The sequence below is a fragment of the Protopterus annectens genome, chromosome 15.part0 (assembly GCF_019279795.1).
Source record: "Protopterus annectens isolate FY-2018-M chromosome 15.part0, PAN1.0, whole genome shotgun sequence".
Classification (NCBI taxonomy): domain Eukaryota; kingdom Metazoa; phylum Chordata; order Ceratodontiformes; family Protopteridae; genus Protopterus; species Protopterus annectens.
The window spans coordinates 466,774,150-466,795,151 of record NC_056749.1 but is presented as its reverse complement, the minus strand read 5'-3'; the positions used below and the strand labels follow the sequence as shown (position 1 = coordinate 466,795,151).

Here is a 21,002-nt window from a genome sequence, read left to right as displayed (position 1 = left end):
ATGAAAATGGACAGGGATGAACTATTTTATCTTGATGAGGAGTCTGTTCCATAGCAAACACAGGTATCCCTGCAAAATATACTGGTCCCTCCAAACAATTCCATTGATGTCGCAGAAGAGGTTTAGATCCCTAGACCGAATTGTTCTGATGACATTTGACTTGCTGATGTGCAGTAAGTCATCCGTAATGGGTCAGAGATTGCCTTGTATTCCAGTCATAAGCCACATCTTAGCAGTCTGAGGATATGGAGTATAGCGACAGTTCTTTGAGTTGCACCATCTAGGGCATGTTGTTTAGGCCTTGTATAATTTTAGTAGGATATTTCTGTGGGCACTCCAGTTGTTGCATGTGTCTGGCGAGATGCATGCTAAAAGGGGCTGAGTAAGGGGGGGGGGGATACTGATATTCCTAGATCTAGACACAATCCATTTGTTTGTAAGCTGTGCAATATAGAAGGACTTTTGTACAGTAATAGCCATATGCTGGTCAAAAGTTAGGTCACTTTCCACATAAGTTCTCAAATCGTGAAGAACAAGGTCATCTCTTAAGAGCGACTTCCCAAAGGATACAGTAATGCATTTAGTTTCAGACCATGATTTTGACACCATTTATTTATTTGAGATGAGCCTTTCTGCAGGATGGCTAGGTCATTTTGGGATTCATATCAGAAAAGAAGATGCCAGGCAGAAGAGGTCCCGGCACTGAGCCCTAGGGACTCCACTGATGACTGGTCTCTGTGTGGATATAACTTCCCCTGTGTTGATAAATCTTGCATACTATCAGTGAGCTAGTTGGCAATCCAGCAGGTGACCTAGGGGTTTATTCCCAATTTATTTAGCTATTTTTTATACTATGCCTCCATAGGGAATTAGTCAAAAGGTTTGGGCAGGTTGAGATATGCGGTGTGTACCATTCTGCATTCATTCATTGCTTTTTTGACCTTTTCAAAAAAAATCCACCAGTTTGTGTAATCATAACCTGCCTTAATGAATCCAGACTGAGACAGGAAACTTCCAAAAACAGTAGACCTATGTCCTGATTGTTTAATTCCATGATAAGTTTTTCCATGACTTTGTGTATGAGGTTGGTCAGACTTATGGCTCTGTAATTGACTGGGTCTGTGGAAAAACCTATCTTATGCAGGGAAATGACTACAGCTGTTCTCCATTCACTTGGTACAAAACCTGTATGGAGGCTGAGACTGAACACTGTTAGGGGTGTGGCTGGATGATGCTTCATGCTATTTAAGATTTATCCAAGGTATTGTCAGGACCTATCGGTGGAGTATTTTTAGCTTTTGATAGCACTTTTAGGACTTAGTCTTGTGTGATAGCTGGAGGTGAGGCAGTTCAGATATATCTTGAGGGGGCGAGGGGTAGAGGGGTAAAGTTAGACCTAATTTGTTGGCTCTCTCTCCAGCAGTTTTTGTTGATGTTTCATATTAGATTTGGGCCTTTTGAGCAGGTAATATGCAAGGGGTTAGACTTGTGGATATAGGGCAGGGTCCGATATTGCCTTGTAGGCGGATATGGAACATCACTAGTAGGGCAGGGTCTGATACTGCCTTGTAGGCGAGACACAGATCATCTCTGAGCAATCTGTATGATACCAAGTAGAGTGGTAGTGATTTGACCCTGTCCATGTAGGACAGGTGCTGGAGGTCAAGAATTTTCTTTGTGAGGTATTTTTGTGGCCTTTACAGTTGGTGCAGGTGTTTGGGAGTGGTACATACCAAACGGGGCATTATACTAAATTATTGGCCTAATGTTGGAGGAGTACAGATGGGTAATAACCTCTTTTTTTTCTGGATGGCAGTCCCATTACTTGTGAGATGAACCGAGTAAAAGGCTTTTATAACCACTGCTGTTACATGATGGTCGAATGTGAGATTGTTGTCAACCTGAGTACCCAGGTCTCTCGCCACAGGTTGTGTGCTTAGGGGTTTGCCATTGATGTGTTAATCAGTAGGGGCCATGTTTTTGCCAAATGGCATGATACTTTTTTTTGCATTTAACTTAAGGCCTTGACTTTGGCAGCAGTCATTTGTTGCTGTGTTAACATTATTTGGAGAGTCAATGACAGCACCCAACGTAGTCATCTGAAAACCTGGTCAACCACAGGCCTCTTGTTTTTGCGTGGACCTATGAGAAGTAGATGCCAAACTGTAGGGGTCCTAGGACAGATCTCTGGGGAACTCCACTAGTTACAGGTCTGCTGTTGGCGGTGTGGGTGCTTATTTTGACCCTGTGGTTCCTATTGGTGAGCCATTTGGCCACCCATCTGATGAGATAGGGATTTATGCCAAGTTGTGTTAGCCTTTTGATGATGCCAAAGTGGGGGATTGTGTCAGAGGCCTTGGCCAAGTCAAGGTAAGCTGTATATATGTATTCCCTCATCCAGGGCATTATTGACTAAGAAGTCAACCAGGTTCAAAAGGCAAGATCTGCCTTTGACGAAGCCAAGCTGGGTGGGGTCAAGTGCTTGGAGACTGCCTATGTCCTTATTTATGAGATCTACAATAATATGCTCCGTGGCTTTTCAGATCAGACTTGTCAAGCTAATGGGGTGATAGTTTCCAGGGTCAGTAGTTGGTACCATCTTTGTGCAAGAGGATGACAATGGCAGTTCTCTGCTCTGCTGGAATGAAGCCTGTACTTCGGCTATGATTGAATGGGGTGCTCAGTGGCAAAGCTAGTTCTTGCTGCAGATAGTATCCCAGGCTGTATTCTGCACCATCAGATCCCATGGAAGCTGTGCTCCTTGCCTTGGATAGGACCTTTAACACTTTTTATCTACAGAGATGAGCGGTGCGGGACTGGTATCAGGGGGATATTGAATGGGCCTTGGAGGGGGGGGGTGAAGTTTGCGCTGAACCTATCTGCTAGCAGGTTGGCCAAGTCAGCAAGATCAGTGTAAGTGGTACTTTTGAGTACTAATTCGGAACAAACCTGAGCTTTGCAGTGGAGGTTCCTGACATATCGGAAGAATGCTTTTTGGTTTCTCTTTGTTTCGGAGGCTAGTTTCAATTCATAATTGGCTTTGGAGGTTTTCACTAGTGATCTAATTTGCTTGTTGAGGCTGAGGAGGGAGTTTTTCCAATTTGGAATTTGCTTCTTTTTACCCTTGGACAACAGTTTCTTCCTTTTGTTGTAAAGCCTGTTGATAGAGGATGTCCACTAGATAGGTGTGTGTTTGCCATATCCAGCAGAACTTAAACCTGCTCCTCAAGCAGAGTCCATGCAGTTGTACAGGTGCTTATGTACTGCATTGGCATACTGTTCAGCATAGTTGTCTGCATTCGCTGAGGGGACGGCGGTGTGAAGCTACTGCTACCCTCCCTTAAGGGGTTGTAATCACCTTTTGAGAAGTGTGTGTGTTTTTTTTTTTTTGAATGAGACCAATGATCTGATCTCACCTGGGAAGAACATACTATGGGACTGGTGCAACGGTCACCCATGTTGGTGAGAACCAAGTCCAGCATGTCTTCCCCCTTTGTGGGGGATGAGATGAGCTGGTCTAGTGTGTTAGAACTGAAGTCAAGGAATTGTTGGGTGAGTGCATTAATACATGAATAATTCAACCACTCTATGATGGGGTAGTTGAAGTCACCACGGGTCATGGTGTTGTGGGGGGGGGGGGTACCTTGATGGAGTTGAGTAGGTCTAAGTAGGAGGAGTGGGTGTCCTGAGTCATGGGGGATCTGTAGCTGACTATAACTTGGATGGGTGTCATGCCCAACTGTCAGTTGCACCTGGAGTAATTCTAGTGCATCATGCTGGCAAACCAGCCTGGAGGTGTGCCTGTCCTTAATGAAGATAGACTCCATCACCCTTAGTCTTCCCAATCTCATTTTGGGGTCAGAATGTTGTGTGGAATGAGGTATAACCTGGTAAGCCAGGTGTACTCTCCAAAGCCCTAAACCAACTTTCTGTGACTGCACATACATTGGCATCTTCAGTGTGAGGAGAGCCTCTGAGTGCATTTTCAGGTTAAGGCTCCTAGTGTTAAGCGGCATGATCTTCAGTTTGCCTTTTGACAGATTTTTTTTTATGTTGGAAGGTTTGTTTTTGGGAAGTAGCCTACAAAAGTTAGAATGAGGAGGCAAGAGCCTTGGCCAGTATCTGGAATCCCAGGGGTGAGAGGTGGAGGCCCTCTCTGGCAAAGCATCGGGGCCTGTCAACCATGTCATCCCAAGTAGACAAATACTAGGTGGTGGATTTTATTAAGCCCCCCCGGGTTTATTTTGTAACTACAGAAGAGGTCCACTATATAGTAAATATAACAGATTTTTACTACTTATTGTATTAATTGATCTGCAAGGCATCCCATTTGCAGTGAGTGTTTATTAACCTATATCATCTCCTGTTCTTGGAGGACCCCCCCCCCCCTTTCACTGGCAGTAGATAGAGCTCCCTTCAATTTGGGCAAATATGTATTTATGTAGTCCAGTTACTTGTTTCCTGTATTAAATTGTGTAGTTGCTAATAGTTGATCCCTAGAATGGCATGCGATACCATGGTGTGCTTTACTGGATGCCTGTGCTCTGTCTCTCAGTGCCCACAGCTCAAGGAAAAAAATGAACTGAGGACAGCAGAAGAGGAAACGTCGATAGTCTATTCAGTTATGAAATCCCCTTCACAATCTTGTGTATTGAGTATGTACATTACTATCTGTATTGTCTGCAGTTTTAGCACGCAAATGTATTGTGTAGTATTTATATAAAGCTTTGTAAGCTAAATAGAAAAAAATGCAGAAATGTTGCTTTCTGAAAAATGTTTTAGGGATGATCCACAATTGGTTGTGAGTAATGCAGGGTTTACCAATGTTTGGTGTGGTTTCTTTGCTAAGATGAAGTCTAAGCAATCACTTAAGTCTGCTGTGGGTAGGATTAACCACATCCAGTGATGGATTATTTCTGTTGTACAATGCTACTGTTTAAAAAATATTTTTTATATTTAAAAAAAAAAAGAAATTGCCTAGCTTTTTAAATTGCACCTTGTGTATGCAAACGTTGTGTGTTTCCTTCTTCTTTGTCTGTAGAAAGTATCTTGATGCTCTGCACTTGGTTAGTACACATACATGCTGACACTTGCACAGTTCATTGCTTTCTAACTACACAGCTCATTTCACAAGAAAAGTAGCAGCAAGCATATATAATCAGAAATCATGACCTATCTGGAGCTAATGTTAACAACGAAAAAAATCCAGTAACTTATTTGAACCGATAAACTAAAACTTATTTCAGTAAACTTTTTTTTTTTTTTTTTTTTTTTTTTTTTTCAAATAATGGAACTTTTTGAAAATGCTTGCCAAAGTAAGAAAATAATGTTTTTAATAATTTTAAAAAAGCTGTTTGAACCATTTTTTTAGACCATTGAAGGGTTCTTTGCTTTAGGAGGGTTTGTTTGTATTAGGCTGTCATAACTAGTCATTCTATAGGTTATGTGAACTTTGCAATGGGCACACTCAGCATATCAATGTTAGAAGACTAATTAGATTGTCAGAAACAAAGAAGAAAATCCCCAAGGGATGAACTGTGCCTGCAAGCAAACAAAAAAATGTAACTGGAGAAAACAAGGCACAGAAACAAGACTGGAAGCATAAAATGTTAAAAGTTTAATGAGGTAAGCACTTTCACACCAAATACTATTGCTTCTTCAGATCATATAAAAAAACTACATCCGCAAACACTTATGTGTTCACTCTAGTTCAAACCAGCCAATAAACATCAAAGAAGGGTAAAAGCTACAGCTTGTATCATTTAAAGAGACATTGTGCTTTCAGTTTAGGTTTAATAGAAACCTTGTCATTTAGACATGGGTATTTATCAGCTTGCTATAGAATAATCCAATGCAATTCTCTACTTTCAGTGAAAATTTTCACATCACCTCCACGTAGAATTTTTGTCCAAAATGAATGGTGTGATGGACAATATTATTTCATATGAACAGCGTCTAAAAATACAAAAGCAAAAGAAGTTGAATAGAGAGACTGATTTCAGACAAGGGAATGTATTTACGTGGCCCAGAAACAGTATGTTAAGCAGTAACTTGGCCAATAATTCCTGAGAACAGTGTTACTAGTGTTGAAACTGCCTGTGCTGCTAATACTGTTGCAACCATAGACACACCATCCACTTCTCACTCTACTGTTGGGGGCCCTTTAGTTTCTCCTGGCCTCGCCAAACCACCAGATGTGAGGAAAAAGCCCATAAAACCACTTCCAGCCCTCTACCACTGCCCATTAAGCAGAAGGAACCTATACGTCAGTATTGCTCGCACAGCAGAGGAAGGAAGAGGCATTGGCAAGAGGAAGACCAGAGAACGATAGAGAATGTGGCAAGAGAAAACCAATCTTTAATGCACAATATCTCTAACAAATGTTTAACAGCTCCTCAGATGTTGCTTTTAAGTCGTGGTTTAAATTTTATTCTAGCACAAGGTTCTCAGTTTACAGAGACAGTTATTGACATTAAAATGTTTGCACGCAATATAGTCTTAAAATGTATTCTAATAATGATGAAGTGGCTTCTAGTTTTATGAAACCAAGCACTTTTCAGCCAAATTTACATCCAGTATTGGACACATTTTGTAAAAAGTGTGAACATGACTTGTTGCAAGCTGCCAACAGTGGCATGCTTAAAAGAAAATTTTGTAATTTGAGCGCTTCAGAGAAAGAAGCACTAGTGTCTTTGTGCAACAAGTTGGTGATGTAATGATAAAAAATACTGATAAAGGTGGCGCCGTTGTTGTAACGGATTATGAATATTATTTTAATACTATTTTGCGGTAGCGTTGTCGCCTCGCAGTAAGACGTCCTGTTCGAATCTCAGCTTGAGCGTCTTCTGTGTGGAGACGTGCGTGAATGGGCGTACCTTCGTTGAAGGTTGTGCGTCACAGCTGGCAACTCGGCATGCAAAAATCTACTGCCAATCATTAGCGGACCAGAGTTCCGCTGTGGTGACCCCTAACCGGGAAAAGCCGAAAGAGACAACATTTTAATACTATTTTTTTCTACTTTGTTAGATGAGTGTGTTTATGCCAGAATTAATTTTGATGTGATAGATACCATGAAAGCTGAGGTTGGTGCTGCTTTGTTTGACTGTTATTGCAGTCGTATTATTGCCAATGAATTTATCTGTTGTTCCCACTGATTCCAATTTTCCATGAACTCCCAAAAATACATAAGAATGCATTGCCACCACCATTTAGACCTATTGTCTCAGGAAATGGTTGGCTCACGGAGCCCTTTTCTATATTTGTTGAAAAGAACCTGAGACCTCCATTGGAGAGACCAGAACGGGTCCTAAGAGGCAGCAGTTTCTCGAAGACATACAAATACAGTGTACATGAGAAGTTGAGAATTTACTTTCTGTTTGTAACAATGGATGTTGCATCATGCATTTACTGCCATTCCTCATTCTTTGGGAATTTCTGTGGTACATGAATTCCTTGTTAAACACGGCAAGTATACCCCAAGGAAAATCGATCTTATTTGTATGTTCCTGAAATTTATGTTTAAAGAATGTATTTCATTTTGAAGGACATCTGTTTCTACATAAGGTTGGCGTAGCTATGGGCACACCCTGTGCCAATAGCTATGCCAACATAGTCATGGCTGAGTGGTAGAACAATTCCCTGTTAAATTTGAATGAATATGCCCCACTTGTGAGCTTCTACAGGAGATTTGTAGATGACTTGTTTTTTGTGGGGGGGGGGGGGGCTGAAGAGCAGCTCATGCTGTTCACTAGCTATTTGGAGTCCACTACCTCCTTTCTAAAATTCACATAAAAGTTCTCTGCTAGCAAAATAGATTTCTTGGGTGTGCTAATTAGCATAGACACAATCAGGAGCTCCCTGACTAAATTATATACAAAGTCTTGTAGGAGGAATGCCATTTTGCACAGGGATAATATGCATCCCAGCCGTATGTTTCGGAATATTATCAAGGGTCAAACAATGAGTGTCAAGACTGAACTATCGTGATGAAATTTTCAGGCAAGATGTCCAGATGCTTAAAGAATTTTTAATGAATGGGACTGTAAAGCATGTAATGCTGAAAGGAACATTGGTATGGGAGTTACACAAAGGGTAAATAAGGCAAAGACATATATTTCAAATCAAGTCTTTGAAGCAAAGTCTCCCGGGCCATTAGTAATAGGAATAGTGTGCCCATGTATTTATTTTATACTAGTGATATGACTGGCATAATGAACATTAAGTCAAACTGGTTTATATTGAGCTTAGACAATGAGATTTCAAAAGTTGTTGGTCACAGACCACGTTTTCCTTTTAAGAACAGTAAATCTCTCTTAAAAGGCAGCTTTGTTATAAAAATGCAAAAGAAAAAGATAAGAGACTAGGGTGGTGGTTGGGTAGGTACAATGTCTTACATGCAATTTCTTTGTATTTATTAATACATCACCATGTTTTATTCATCCAGTCACCCAGTTTGAGTATTAATTTGAAGTTAAAGCTGTCAAACCAGGAATTTGATTTTTTTGGCTACTTGCATAGTTTGCCACTGTTTTTTATGTAGGAAAAACTAGCAGGTCACTGAGGGAACAAGTCAGGGAGTGTATGTATTGTATTGGGAATGGTGGCACTAAAAATGCACTAGCCAGACACTGCATGCAGAATGAAAATGAACGCTGCTTTAGATTTCAAGTTGTTGAAATTATTTCTGAAAATGTACGTGGAGGTGATGTGAAACATTTCACTGAAAGCAGAGAATTGCATTGGATTATTCTATGGCAAGCTGAAAAATATCCAGGTCTAAATGACAGGGTTTCTATTAAACCTGCGCTGAAACCACAATGTCTAAGTGATACAAGCTGTAGCCAAGTTTTTACCCTTCTTTGGTGTTTATTGGCTGCTTTGAATTAGAGTGAATATATTAAAAGTGTTTTCTGATGTAGTTTTTTATATGATCTGAAGAAGCACTAGTATTTGGTGTGAAAGCACTTACCTCATTAAACTTTTAACATTTTATGTTTCCAGTCGTGTGTCTGTGCCTTGTTTTCTTCCGTTACTAATTTAGACTGTACTGTGTAATAAATTTTAGGCTTGCAGACGATTGTAGTAATCAGATTATTGACCATTTTTGGATAATGTGTACTACTTTTTTTCTCCCAAAGCACTGTTGCTAACCCTAAACTCCGCTTAATTTATTTTAGGAATTTAAGGTACTTGCAGATCAGGCATGCAAAGCAGCAGAAGAATTCATTCATATTTATTACGAAACAATGGACAAAAGGAGGACGGTATGTGTTGTTGTGGTTGTATTTTTTTTTTTTTTTTTTTTTTTTTTCCACATTGTTGTTGCTTTGGTCGTTAAGCATTTATTGTTAAAGATGATGTCTGTTACGGTTTCCTATAATCCCACTACATCTTGATGGTCATTCCTGATTATGTGTACATAAATGAGCAGCAGGTTTAGTAGAATTTTAGTAGAGTTGGTATTGAGTAAGAGGTTTAGGTGAACTGTTGATTATGTGCCAAAAGTGAAAGTTACAAAATCTGCACAGTGTATCCGATGTGTCTTTACCACACTATTTGTCCGGGGTCTGCTTATAGTGTGTGTGTATGTATGTATGTGTGTGAGAGAGAGAATTTGCTGCATAAAAGCAGGCCTGTTTATTAATACATGACAACTTATTGAGTAGTAGTTTACTGAAAACAAAATCCAGTAGGTACGGGTACATGATGCCTTATTGAATAGTGTATAGTGAAAGTCATGATACTCAATGCAAAATCCAATATGTATGGGTATGTGCCTTTTTGAATAGTAGTGTATTGAGTATTGAACTCATGAGCTACTTGGTGTGCACTGCACCAGAACACATCTTGTCAATAAATAACGCTCCTCTGTTAGTTAAACCTGGACCCTAGCAATAACATGGGTCCTAGGGGTTTTGATTTCAGTATTTTAACATTTCAGCACTGTGTACTCAGTATTTGACTTTCAGTGTAATACTTTTAAACTAGTTGAAAGAGACCCAAGGTAAACCTAGAACCATACAGAATACCTGAGTCCCAAAGTAAAACAAATGAAGACTATGCTTTAAATTAAAAAAATGTGTGTATGGATGAATGTATATGAATATGGTGTACATGCACACACAAATGTGTGAATAAATACATATAAAAAAATATATATTTTATATATATATATATATATATATATATATTGTGTGTATGTGTGTGTGTGTGTGTGTGTATGTGTGTGTGTGTATATATATGTATATATATATATATATATATATATATATATATATATATATATATATATATGTATATATGTATATATATGTGTATATATATATATATGTGTGTATATATATATATATATATATATATATATATATATATATATATATATATATATAATATAGTGTCTGTGTGTATGATATGAGCCCCCTTCAGAAGATAAACTTTATATGGGCCCCCTTCAGAAGATAAACTTTTCATAAAGTTGAACTTGATATGGTCTAGAGTCTCTAGACCATATGATCGACTTTCTGAAAATTCAAAACTTTTGTATGGAAATCACAGTACAGTTGGGATAGGGGAGTTTAACCTTTTCCCCATTGTAGTGCGATCTTGGAGTTTGTATATGTAGGTAACTGACATAACGTGCTGCCTCGTCTGCCATAATGCACTGCCCTCACATCTTGTTTGCCACTACTGTCTTCATACGTGATCTTGGGAGCTCCATTTCTAGAGAAGTACCTTTCGAATATTAATCTAACTTTGTACAGTGGCTTCTTTAGATCTTTTTTTCAAAATTGAGATGAAAGAGTTTTCTGCTTAGTTGTAGGGTTTCTTTAGATAAATTCATTACTGTTTGTACTTGTTAGAGGTTGTGCACGTGTTTTTTTGCTGCCACTTCTTTTCCTGTCCTCACATTACAGAAAAAAAAAACCATTAACTTAGCTTTTCTGGTTTAGTTTAATCTTTTAGTTATTATATCTAGTGCTAATTACTGTACAGATTGTTCTGTTTGGTGTGTGTGTTTGTGGTGCAGCTATAGAGACTATAGGCTTCAAAAACATGTCTAGTGTGGGCAAAAGTTGCCCTTCCAAGATGCACATGATTAGTCTGTGTACTGTCTAGGTATGTCCCACCTAGACGGAGCGTCAGGCCCTCACAAATTGAAGGGCTTAGTATCTGCTTCAGCTTCTTTCCTTTCTTCACCCCCCCCCCCAAAAAAAAAAAAAAAACAGGAGAGAAGAAACTTGAGGACTGATAAGGAAAAAGAGGAGTGCAAACATGCCTCTGCCTTGTTGGAAGCTCAGTCTAATCCAAAGTTCCAAAGGTCTTCTGCTGTTCTAGTTCCAGCATGAGATGTGCCACCAACGGTCTTCAGCTCTGATAACCTACTATTAGGGTACTGGACTAGGTGAGCCCTAGGACTCCCTGACTTTCAGTCTTCTAAGTCCCTTCTTATCAGCAGCTCCTTCCTCAGACAAACCTCACTTTCACTTCCTGTCCACGAGCCCTGCTTAAGAATTTTCATGGAGTTGTCCCTGACTTAGTTCCAGGCCTTTCCCTTTCAGCGACAGGCCTTTCATTTTCTAAGCGTCCCAAGCCATATTTGATGGCTTCATCTAGGTCTGCTAGAAGTGTCAAGGCCTCTGAGTTGGAGCAGGTTACATTTACCTTCTTATAGGCACATATAGATCTTGCGATCATCCAGTCTTCCTTGTCTCTGAGGGTAGAGTTTCCTTGCCTTCAGTTACAGCTTTGTCTCTCCTTCCCCCAGCCCATCCTTTGGTGCCAGGCCATAGGTCTGACTGCACCTTTTCCTTCCATGTGGTCAGTGCCAGCAGCTTAGCTGCATTAGACAAGGGCTTCTTCTTCAACGTTCTGTACTCCATTTCCTTCAGAGTCAAGTGCACTTTGAAATTGAAGCTTCCTAGGATGTGGATCAGCTGTTACCGTTCATGCAGTCCCTCCCTTTGGGCCACTTGGCCTTGGATAGCTCGGCTCTGATCTCAGCATCTGATCAAAGGGGGGTCAGTGTTTGGAACCAGTCTCTGTCTTGGATCTGTGGATCCCAGAGGAACTATGCCCATCTGCCCAGCATTTGTATTTGTTGCAGAGATGATTCTTTCTCATTCTGGGTCTCTGGGTTCTGTTAAGTCACATCTCTCCAGATCCTGTCTTCCATCTGGTACTTCCAGCTTGCATCCTTTAGCTCTGTGACGGACCATGCCGTTAGATCTAAGCTATGGGATCCCTTTTTTCTTCATTGGGGTCTCTCTGGTTTCCCCTTCCTTAGAGGCACATGCAAAGATTAAATGCAAAAGAAAGCATTTGGAATCTCCTAAGGGAGACGCTTAACGAGGATTCAAAGAAGGGTAGGAGTCTCCAAAAATCCTCGAGTGAAGACGCTGCTGTGGTGATTTACTAGAATTGATGAGATAATGTGGGGGATGTACAGAGGTGCCAGAAACTATTGAGGGTTGGGGGTTGGAAGGTGAGATGGGCACTTAGTGATCTAAAAAGTGCAATTATTTTAAAACTATTCACTACCACAACATATGTTCACTTAGAGGACATTTTAAGCTTAGCCAATTTCCCTTTTGGTGCTTGAATCAACATTTTCTGATTGGTCTTGCCTATCCCATGGCTGATAATTGTTTGTTAGCTCTAGTGAGAGTAACTATGATCATACCATAGGTAATTTGAGGGGACCCATGTAAGGGATGCAGCATTTACAAACTGCCTCTATCCATTAGTGGCACAAGGGGCAGTCCTGGAGTACATTTTAGATTACCCATCCTTGGATCCAAGTTGCATTTGAATATGGACAGGGATGAGTTTTGTTTTACTTGAATCGCTAGTCTGTTCTGGAACAATGGTAGCCTCTGATATATATCCATCTCTCCACAACTTTCAGTTTAAATACCTGGACTTGAGTATTTCTGATGCCATTTGACTTTCTGTTCAGTAGGTCCATTAGTATTAGGTCGGCGGATGCTTTGTATGCCAGACACAGGTCACCTGTAAGCACACCTGTAAGCACTCTGTAGGATACTGAGTATAGTGATTAAATCTTTGAGGTGGTCCATGCAATACCTACACTTGTTACCTTTTAGTAAGGTATCGGGGTATCCAATAGTTGCATGGCTCTAGACAGATACATGCTAAAGTGAGCATCATACAAAATGGTTGACCTAATGAGGGCTTTGTAAAGGGGAACAGTAACCTCTCTAGATCTAGTCACAATGAATTTGTTTATAAGCTGTGCAATGTCGAAAGACTTTCTTGTAACAGTGCAAAATACCAGAGCTAGATCATGGTTAAAATGGGACCCTAGACAGGGTAATAGATTGGACCCCCCCCCCCCCCCCAGAGAATCATCTCCTACAACAACCTCCTACCACTCCAGCAGCAGCACCCTACCAAGCTACTCCAGTGTTCCATTACCTGGCTATTTCTCCTCAATTAATATAAATAGTGTACAAACCTGTCAGCGTGCATACTGTTTTCTTATTTACTTCTGCAATGATTACAGAAATTGAAATAAAATGGTACAAACACTGAGACATTTTCTAAATAAGCAAGACGATCTCGCAGTGAAAACAGACTTAGCATGAGCAGTAAACTTCTTTGCCCTTGTGACTCGCATTCATTGAAATGGCATGAAAACCCGCATTGGTTTTGCATCTGGCTAGTGAAGGACTAAGCTTACCTCTGACCTGTTTTCAAACCATGGCGTCCTTACACATTTTTAGGGCCATGCATACATGTATGTGTTCTTTGATTCACCTTCCTGATTGCATTAAATTATATTCCTTGTATAATACAGCAACACTTGTTAGAATGTGTTTTAAATTTGTAGTTTTGAACACTTTTTCAGTAAGCAATGAAACAGTGTATGAACCAATAATGACAAAAGTACCCATTTCAGAAAATTTCAACCATAAAAGGCCACTCAAACTTAATATCAGTAAATATGCAAAATCTCTGCAGAAGTAAAAGTCATCTAAATAATCCCACATTAAAGGGATCTGTAACTAACGAAGACATGCTGTCTCTTCATTAATGACTTTTCCTTCAGTCAGTCTGTTCATCTTCCCTTCTTTTTGCCCTTGGTGGATGATGCTCAATCTCTCACAATGGTCTCTCCCCTTGTTCCCCCAGCAACCCAAGGCCACAGTGACCACAGATGCCTCCGTGATGTGGTGGGGGGGCTATGTTAGGGACAGACCGTTCAAAGCACTTGGCCCAAACTGGAGGCCCATCTGCATATAAATGTTCTAGAGCTGAGGGCAGTGCTTCTGGCGTTGCAAGCATTCCATCCCCTGCTGCCGTCTGGGACAATTGCGATTCAATCAGACAACATGGCGGTGGTCTGGTACATCATCAAGCAAGGTAGAATCAAATCTTGCCCCCTTTGTCGAATGGCCATGAGGATATGGTAATGGGCGATGGCTACCAACCGTTGTCTTCTAGCAATGCATATTCCCGGGAGTTCCATCGTGATAGCAGACAGACTCAGCAGGTGCATTCTTTAACCTCACGAGTGGTCCCTGAATCCCTTGACAGCGGTGGAAATCTTCCACTGCTGGGGCCGTCCTTGCTGCGACCTCTTTGCATCCCCAACCAACTACAAGTGCAGCAACTACTTCACCCTGATTCCCCCTCCTGGGTAGTCACCCAGGGACGCTCTAGTCCAGGATTGGCCCTCGGGTCTTCTTTACGCATTCCCACCCTTTCCCCAGTTTCTGAAGAAAGCCCGTCGGTTGAAGAGCAAGGTGATCCTCATAGCACCATATTGGCCTCGACAGATTTGGTTCCCCTTCCTTTGGCCTTGCCTACTAGATCAACCATGGATTCTCCATCCAATCCTGGAGTTGATCTCACATCCACAGAACCTGATTCATCCCAACTTGAACAGCCTGAAACTCACGGCTTGGCTACTCCAATTCCCTTGATTGCCAGGCAGAATGATCTTTCTTTACCAGTGCGTGATATTCTCATTGCTTCTCGTAAGTCTTCCACTAGAATTACTTATCTGAGCAAGTGGAAAAGATTTACCTGTTGGCTGAAAGATAAACAAGTAGACCCCTTTTCATCATCAGTGTCTATTTATTTAATACTAGACTATCTGGCTGACCTTTTTCAATCGGGTCTATCTTGCCTCTTCCATTAGAGTTCATTTGGCTGCACTTTCTAATTTTCATGAGGGTGTCCAAGATTCCTCTTATGTTCCATAAATTGTGCAAGACCTTCATAAAAGGTGTGAATCATCTGAAGTCACCTTTTAGAGCATCTATTCAACCATGGGATTTATTATTTCTACAAGCTCTGACAATGTCACCTTTCGAACCAGCCTCCTCTTGCGACCTCAAGTACTTGTCATGGAAAACCTTGTTTTTGGTCGCCATTACTTCTGCCAGACGTATTTCTGAGCTTCAAGCTTTGTGTCTCTGAGAACTAATCCGTCTTTTCTGCCTAAAGTGATCTCTGAAATGTCCATTAATCAAGCCATTGAATTGCCAGTTTTCTTTCCCAATTATTCAAACAGAGGAGAGTATTGCCTACATACCCTAGATATCCACAGGCAAACCCTGTTTTTACTTAAACAGGACTAAACTCTTTCGTAAATCTGACCAATTATTTTTGGCCTTTTCTGGACCTAGATTAGGATCTGCTGTTGCTAAGGTCACATTAGCTAGATGGTTGAAGGACTGTGTGACCTTCATTTATACACAATGTAATATCTCGTTGCCTACTACCATGAAAGCTCATTCAACAAGGTCGATGGCAACTTCTGCTGCCTTCTATGCCAGAGCTTCTTTACATGACATCTGTGCAGCTGCAACTTCGGCTACGCCTCATACCTTCATCAGCCATTACAAAATTGGATTTGGCCTCCAGGGGAAGAGCATCTTTCGGTTCTGTGGTGCTCAGGAATGTCCTTCCATGAGAGCCTCCCAGGAATAGAGGTAGCTGGGGACTCTGTCCCATGCGCAAGGAATGAACGAGGATTAACAATATCAGATAAAGAAGTTATGTCTTGCCATAATGTTCCATCTGTATTGTTGATCCTAGTTCAGTCATTACGACCCTCCCTCCTTCCCCCTCCTGTGGTTTCTAGTGGATCTCCCCATCCGGTTCTCTTAGGTTATTTGACCAGAGGTAGCCTCTACCTTCTTTGACTTGCAAACTCAATCTGAGGTAACCGGAAGAGGGGGATTGTGGGTAGGAGTTTAGCTCAAGAGTTTGAAGCTGACACGAGCTTGGAAAATGGCTGGCTCGGTTCCGAGGTCGGAACCAATACCCATGTGTAATGACTGAACGAGGATCAACAATACAGATGGAACGTTATGGTAAGACATAACTTCTTTTTTTGACCTCTAACGTTACTAATAGGAACTCTATTCTACTTTGATACTCCTTCAAGCATCCATACAAACTGACCAAAAAATCTTCTGTGTCCTGCAACAGTGCAGGTGCCTGAATCATTGCCATCTTAAGCTTATTTTCCACATAAATTGATAATGATTCTTTTATCCACCCTTGTCCTCCAAATGTCAGTCTCATTGGAGGTGACTGAGCATGCTTGTGTAGTTTGGGGAGGCCATTCATACTAGGAATGATAGCCAGGGGGTTAAAAGACAGGGTATTAGAGCATTTAGGAGACATTAGACAGGATGTGCCTACCAGTGCTTTGAATAAACATGTTAAGCAGAAAGAAAGGACATGCATTTGAGTTTGATACTGCATACTTTTAATGTGAATCCCAGGGGAGAGAGTATTCATAACAGGATAAAAAGAGGAATTGCACTGGATCATAAGTCTACAGGCTGACAAAGGGTTTGACTTGAATGACAGTGTTCCTTTAAAACCCCTTCTGCTAACACGGAGACTGATTCATTGATTATTTGCAACTGGAATTGTTTTAATTGGTTAATCAGGTGCTTAGATCTGTAATTAAGAGCATTTGTATAGTTCATGGTCTGATGAAGTTTTGTATGAAAGTGTCTACCTCGAGTCTTGGAATAAAGTAATACTTTTCTTAAAACCTTGGTTGTCATACTTAAACGACTCCGATATTACTTGGATAAGACAAAAAATGCATCAGAAAATCACCACTGTCTTGCCCTTAAGTCACTCCAATGGCCAGAATTCTCCAAATAGCTACTTATACCCCAGCTACATTTTGCACACACTCCTATATGAACCCTCATCCTGTTCCTCCATCTCCAGGTTAGTCTCCTTCTATAACCCCCCTCATTACCTCCATACTCCCAAACTCTTCCGTCAGTTATACAAACCCAGCAAATACATTGGTAAGACTCTTTACAAACACTCTGTAGCCCATGCTTGGAACTCGCTCCCTCTCAACATAAGAAGCATTCAGCATAAATACCTTTTTAAGAAAGAGCTTAAACTTTTTCTCCTGAAGACGTGGTCTTGCCTTTGTCAAACCCCTATTTGAACTAATCTTCTCTCTTCTCATCTTATCTGCTTTCCTCTATCAACTCTTCCTCCTTGTACTTGCTGTAACAAACTCTATTCATACTGTACTCCTTTGTGTAATATTCTCTAAACCTTTTAATTGTTTGGCGTATGCTATATAATGTTTTCAAATTTTGGAAATTGTACTTAACTGTTATTTTACCTATGCATTGTACTGCTATGTACAAATTTTTTACTTGTACTATATTTTTGTGACCCTACTTTAATATTTTACTTGCATTATTTCTGGAGCTTGTCTCCACTGAAAATGTGCCCCAGACTTAGCTGGATTAACCCATTTAACAAATGTCAGTCAGTAAAAGTCTGAGCAACCTGTTTCCTTTCATGCCAGGAAATTGGGTTTGGCAGTGTTTAAGCAAACCAACTCCTCCTGGACCTCCTGAAAGGCCCTCACCTTTTATTATGCTTTTCACAGCAGTCTGCTTTCCTCTCTGATTCATGCTCATTTTACCAGCGCAGTAGCCTCTTCTGGTGCTTTTTTTCAATTGTCTGGATGCTAGATCCATCTTGGAAGCTGCTACTTTTCATCTGTCCGCACTTTTACCAAACATTTTAAGATGGATGTCATTTCCAGAGGCAGGGCAGGATTTGCCAGGGCTATTCTTCATAGATTTGTGGAGTGCTATTCTCTGCCTTCTTCCTGCCTTGCTTTGCAGTAGCTTTTTGTACTCTCCCAAGTATAAAGAATACTGCACCAGTCATAAGGAAGGGCACAGTACAGTTGTGGAAGATCTTGCCATAACAGTATATGTCCTGCTTCTCACACTTGCATTATTTGGTCCCTCCCTCCTGTCCCTTCTCTCCCTTTGTTGCCCTACTACTGGCTAGAGTTATCTCTCTTACTTTAACCCCTTCTTGGATGGGTATGTTGCTGCTTCTCTGTGGTTCCTTTGGTTCTCCTGGGGCACTTCACTTCTGATGATTAGGCATCTGTATGTCACATGTGTGCTTTACACCTTGCACGTAGGGCATATGTCTGATGTATGACACCAGGAACGGTAAAAGTTTTGGTGTGCTGGCAGGAAGTTTGGCTGGCCTCTGCAGGATATCCCAAGTGTAATGAATACTGCAACAGTGATAAGTAGGATATCTACTGTTATGGAAAGATCTTGCACAACTGTCCCTTATTGCAAATGTACTGAAAGTGGAATTGCAGCAGGTTGCAAACATATGCAGAGCATTTCTTAAAATAGGGGGTACCTCAATACATGTTAATAATGCCCTTTCAAAATCTTTCCCTAAAATGCATGTCCTGCTTATGGGACAGACTTTTCTGCTTGAAATATAGGTTTATGGATATTTGCTAAGCTAACGACCACAAGGGCCTTTTTAAGCCTAGCCATGCATCCCAAATCTCTGACAAGTTCTGATACCCTTGATAAGTGTTAGCATGGGGTTGGGAGATAACCCATTTACAGGTTACCTGTTTGCATCAGAGACATAGGTGCCAAACCAGGGATGATTTTCCGGTTTCCCATCCAATTGTCCAAGTTGCACTTTAATTGGATTATGGAGGAACTCTGCTTCACATGGATGGAGAGCCTGTTCCATAGACTGGGTAATCTCTGGGAAACGTACCTCTCTCTCTCCAGCATGTCCTATTTATGTCCCAGGCAAGGTCCAAGTCATTAGAACTGGTAATTATGGTACTGTTTGTTTTGTGGATATGCAGGAGGCCCATCAGAGTAGGGTCTGACAGTGCTCTGTATGCCAGGCATAGATCTCCCCTCAAAAGCCTGTGGAAGACAAAATACAGGGATAGGGCCCTGAGGTGGTCTGCATAGGACATATTACTTACTCCCTGTATTCTTTTTGTGAGGAACCTCTGTGGACGTTCCAGTTGTTGGATATGCCTGGATAGGTACATACCAAATGGGGCATTGTACTCCATGATGGGTCTGAATGCCTAATACAGTGGAACAATGACTTCCTTGGATTGGATGCCATACCTTTTTGTTTTATAAGTTGTGCAACATAGAATGATTTCCTCACCACTGTAGACACGTGATGATCAAAGGCTAGATTACTATCTGTGTGTGTCCCTAAGTCTCTGACTGCTGGGTCAAGTCTAAGGGGTGTGTTGTCAATATGATAGTTACCAGGGATGGATGACTTCACAGAGCATACTATTATGCATTTCTTGGCATTTAGTTTTAGTCCATGACTCTGACACCAGTTGTTTGTCTGTGTCAGCCCCTCCTTGAGAACATGTGTGTCAGTGTGAGAGTCAGTGACTGCTCCTAAATTACAAACGTCTGCAAATTTAGTCAGCCAGAGACCACTGATATTGGCTTTGACTTGTTAGAAGTAAATGTCAAAAAGGAGCGGTGCAAGGACTGATCCCTGAGGGACTACACTTGCGACTGGCCTCTTTGAAGAGGTGGACTCCCAGATTCTTACTTCCTGGGTCCTGTCTGTGAGCCAGTTGGCTATCCACTGGGTGATATACAGGTTTGTACCTAACTCAATGCCCGAATGGGGTATTGTGTCAAATGCCTTGGTCAGATCAAGGTAGGTAGTGTGAACGATTTTGCCCTCATCCATTGCTTTGGTGACCTTCTCAAAGAAGTCCACCAGGTTGAGTAGACATGACCTGCCCTTGATGAAACCAGACTGGGTTGGATCCAGTGTATGGAGGTTTACTCTGTCTCTGATCATCTCCATGAGCATTCTTTCCATGGCTTTACATATAAGACTATTGAGACTTTTATGGGTCTGTAGTTTCCAGGGTCTGTAGATGGCTCACCTTTGTGCAGAGGGATGACTGTTGCCTTTCTCCATTCAGGAGAAACTAAGCCTGTTTGGAGGCTACAGTTAAATAGTAATTCCAGAGGCTCTGATAGGTCATGTTTCATGCTATTTAGAAGGCATCCTGGGATAGTGTCTGGGCCAATTGATGCAGTGTTCTTGGTCTTAGAGAGAGCATTATAGACCTGTTCCCTAGTGGTAGTAGGGGAGTTTATATTTGATATTTCCCTAAGAAAGGTTGAGGGAGAGAGAGAGAGGAGTAAAGTTGGAGCTGAATTTATTGGCCAGGAGGTTTGCTATATCTTCTGGCTCAATATAGTTGTCTCCATTTACAATGAGTGCTACACTCAATTGTGTATTGCCTTTGAGGTTGAGGACATAACTAAAGAATGCTTTTTGGTTGTCCTTGGCCTGGGAGGCCAAACTTGCCTCAAATTTGGCTTTGGTAGACTTTTTGTCATCTAGTTTGTTTAGTTTAATGAGAGTGATTTTTATCCTGCTGGGTGCTGCACCTCCTAATTTTTGCCATGATTTTCTTCCTCCTGTTATACAGCCAATTTGATTTTTTGATTCCACCAGGGTGGCTTGTTTTTTGAGTTAGTTCTGTACTACTTCCTGGTGGGTACATCTGTCTCTATGCAGCTGTTTACATGCTTGAACAGGGTTTCTGTGAACAGTTGTCCATAGGCAGAAGTGTTCTCAGAGTTTATAGGGGCTTGACATTTTGCAAGGTTCTCACTTAATAGCTGGAGGTTAGC

At 41.1% G+C, this 21,002-nt stretch overlaps 1 protein-coding gene across 1 annotated transcript in view; it reads left to right on the top strand.

Moving 5' to 3' along the window:
- The window catches only part of NXT2 (nuclear transport factor 2 like export factor 2), an 89,343-nt gene that overhangs the window by 16,887 nt on the left and 51,454 nt on the right, over nucleotides 1-21,002 (top strand). The window contains exon 2 of the mRNA XM_044057283.1: nucleotides 9,177-9,263. Coding sequence (XP_043913218.1) covers nucleotides 9,177-9,263 — 87 coding nt within the window. The remainder of the gene's footprint in view (nucleotides 1-9,176; nucleotides 9,264-21,002) is intronic.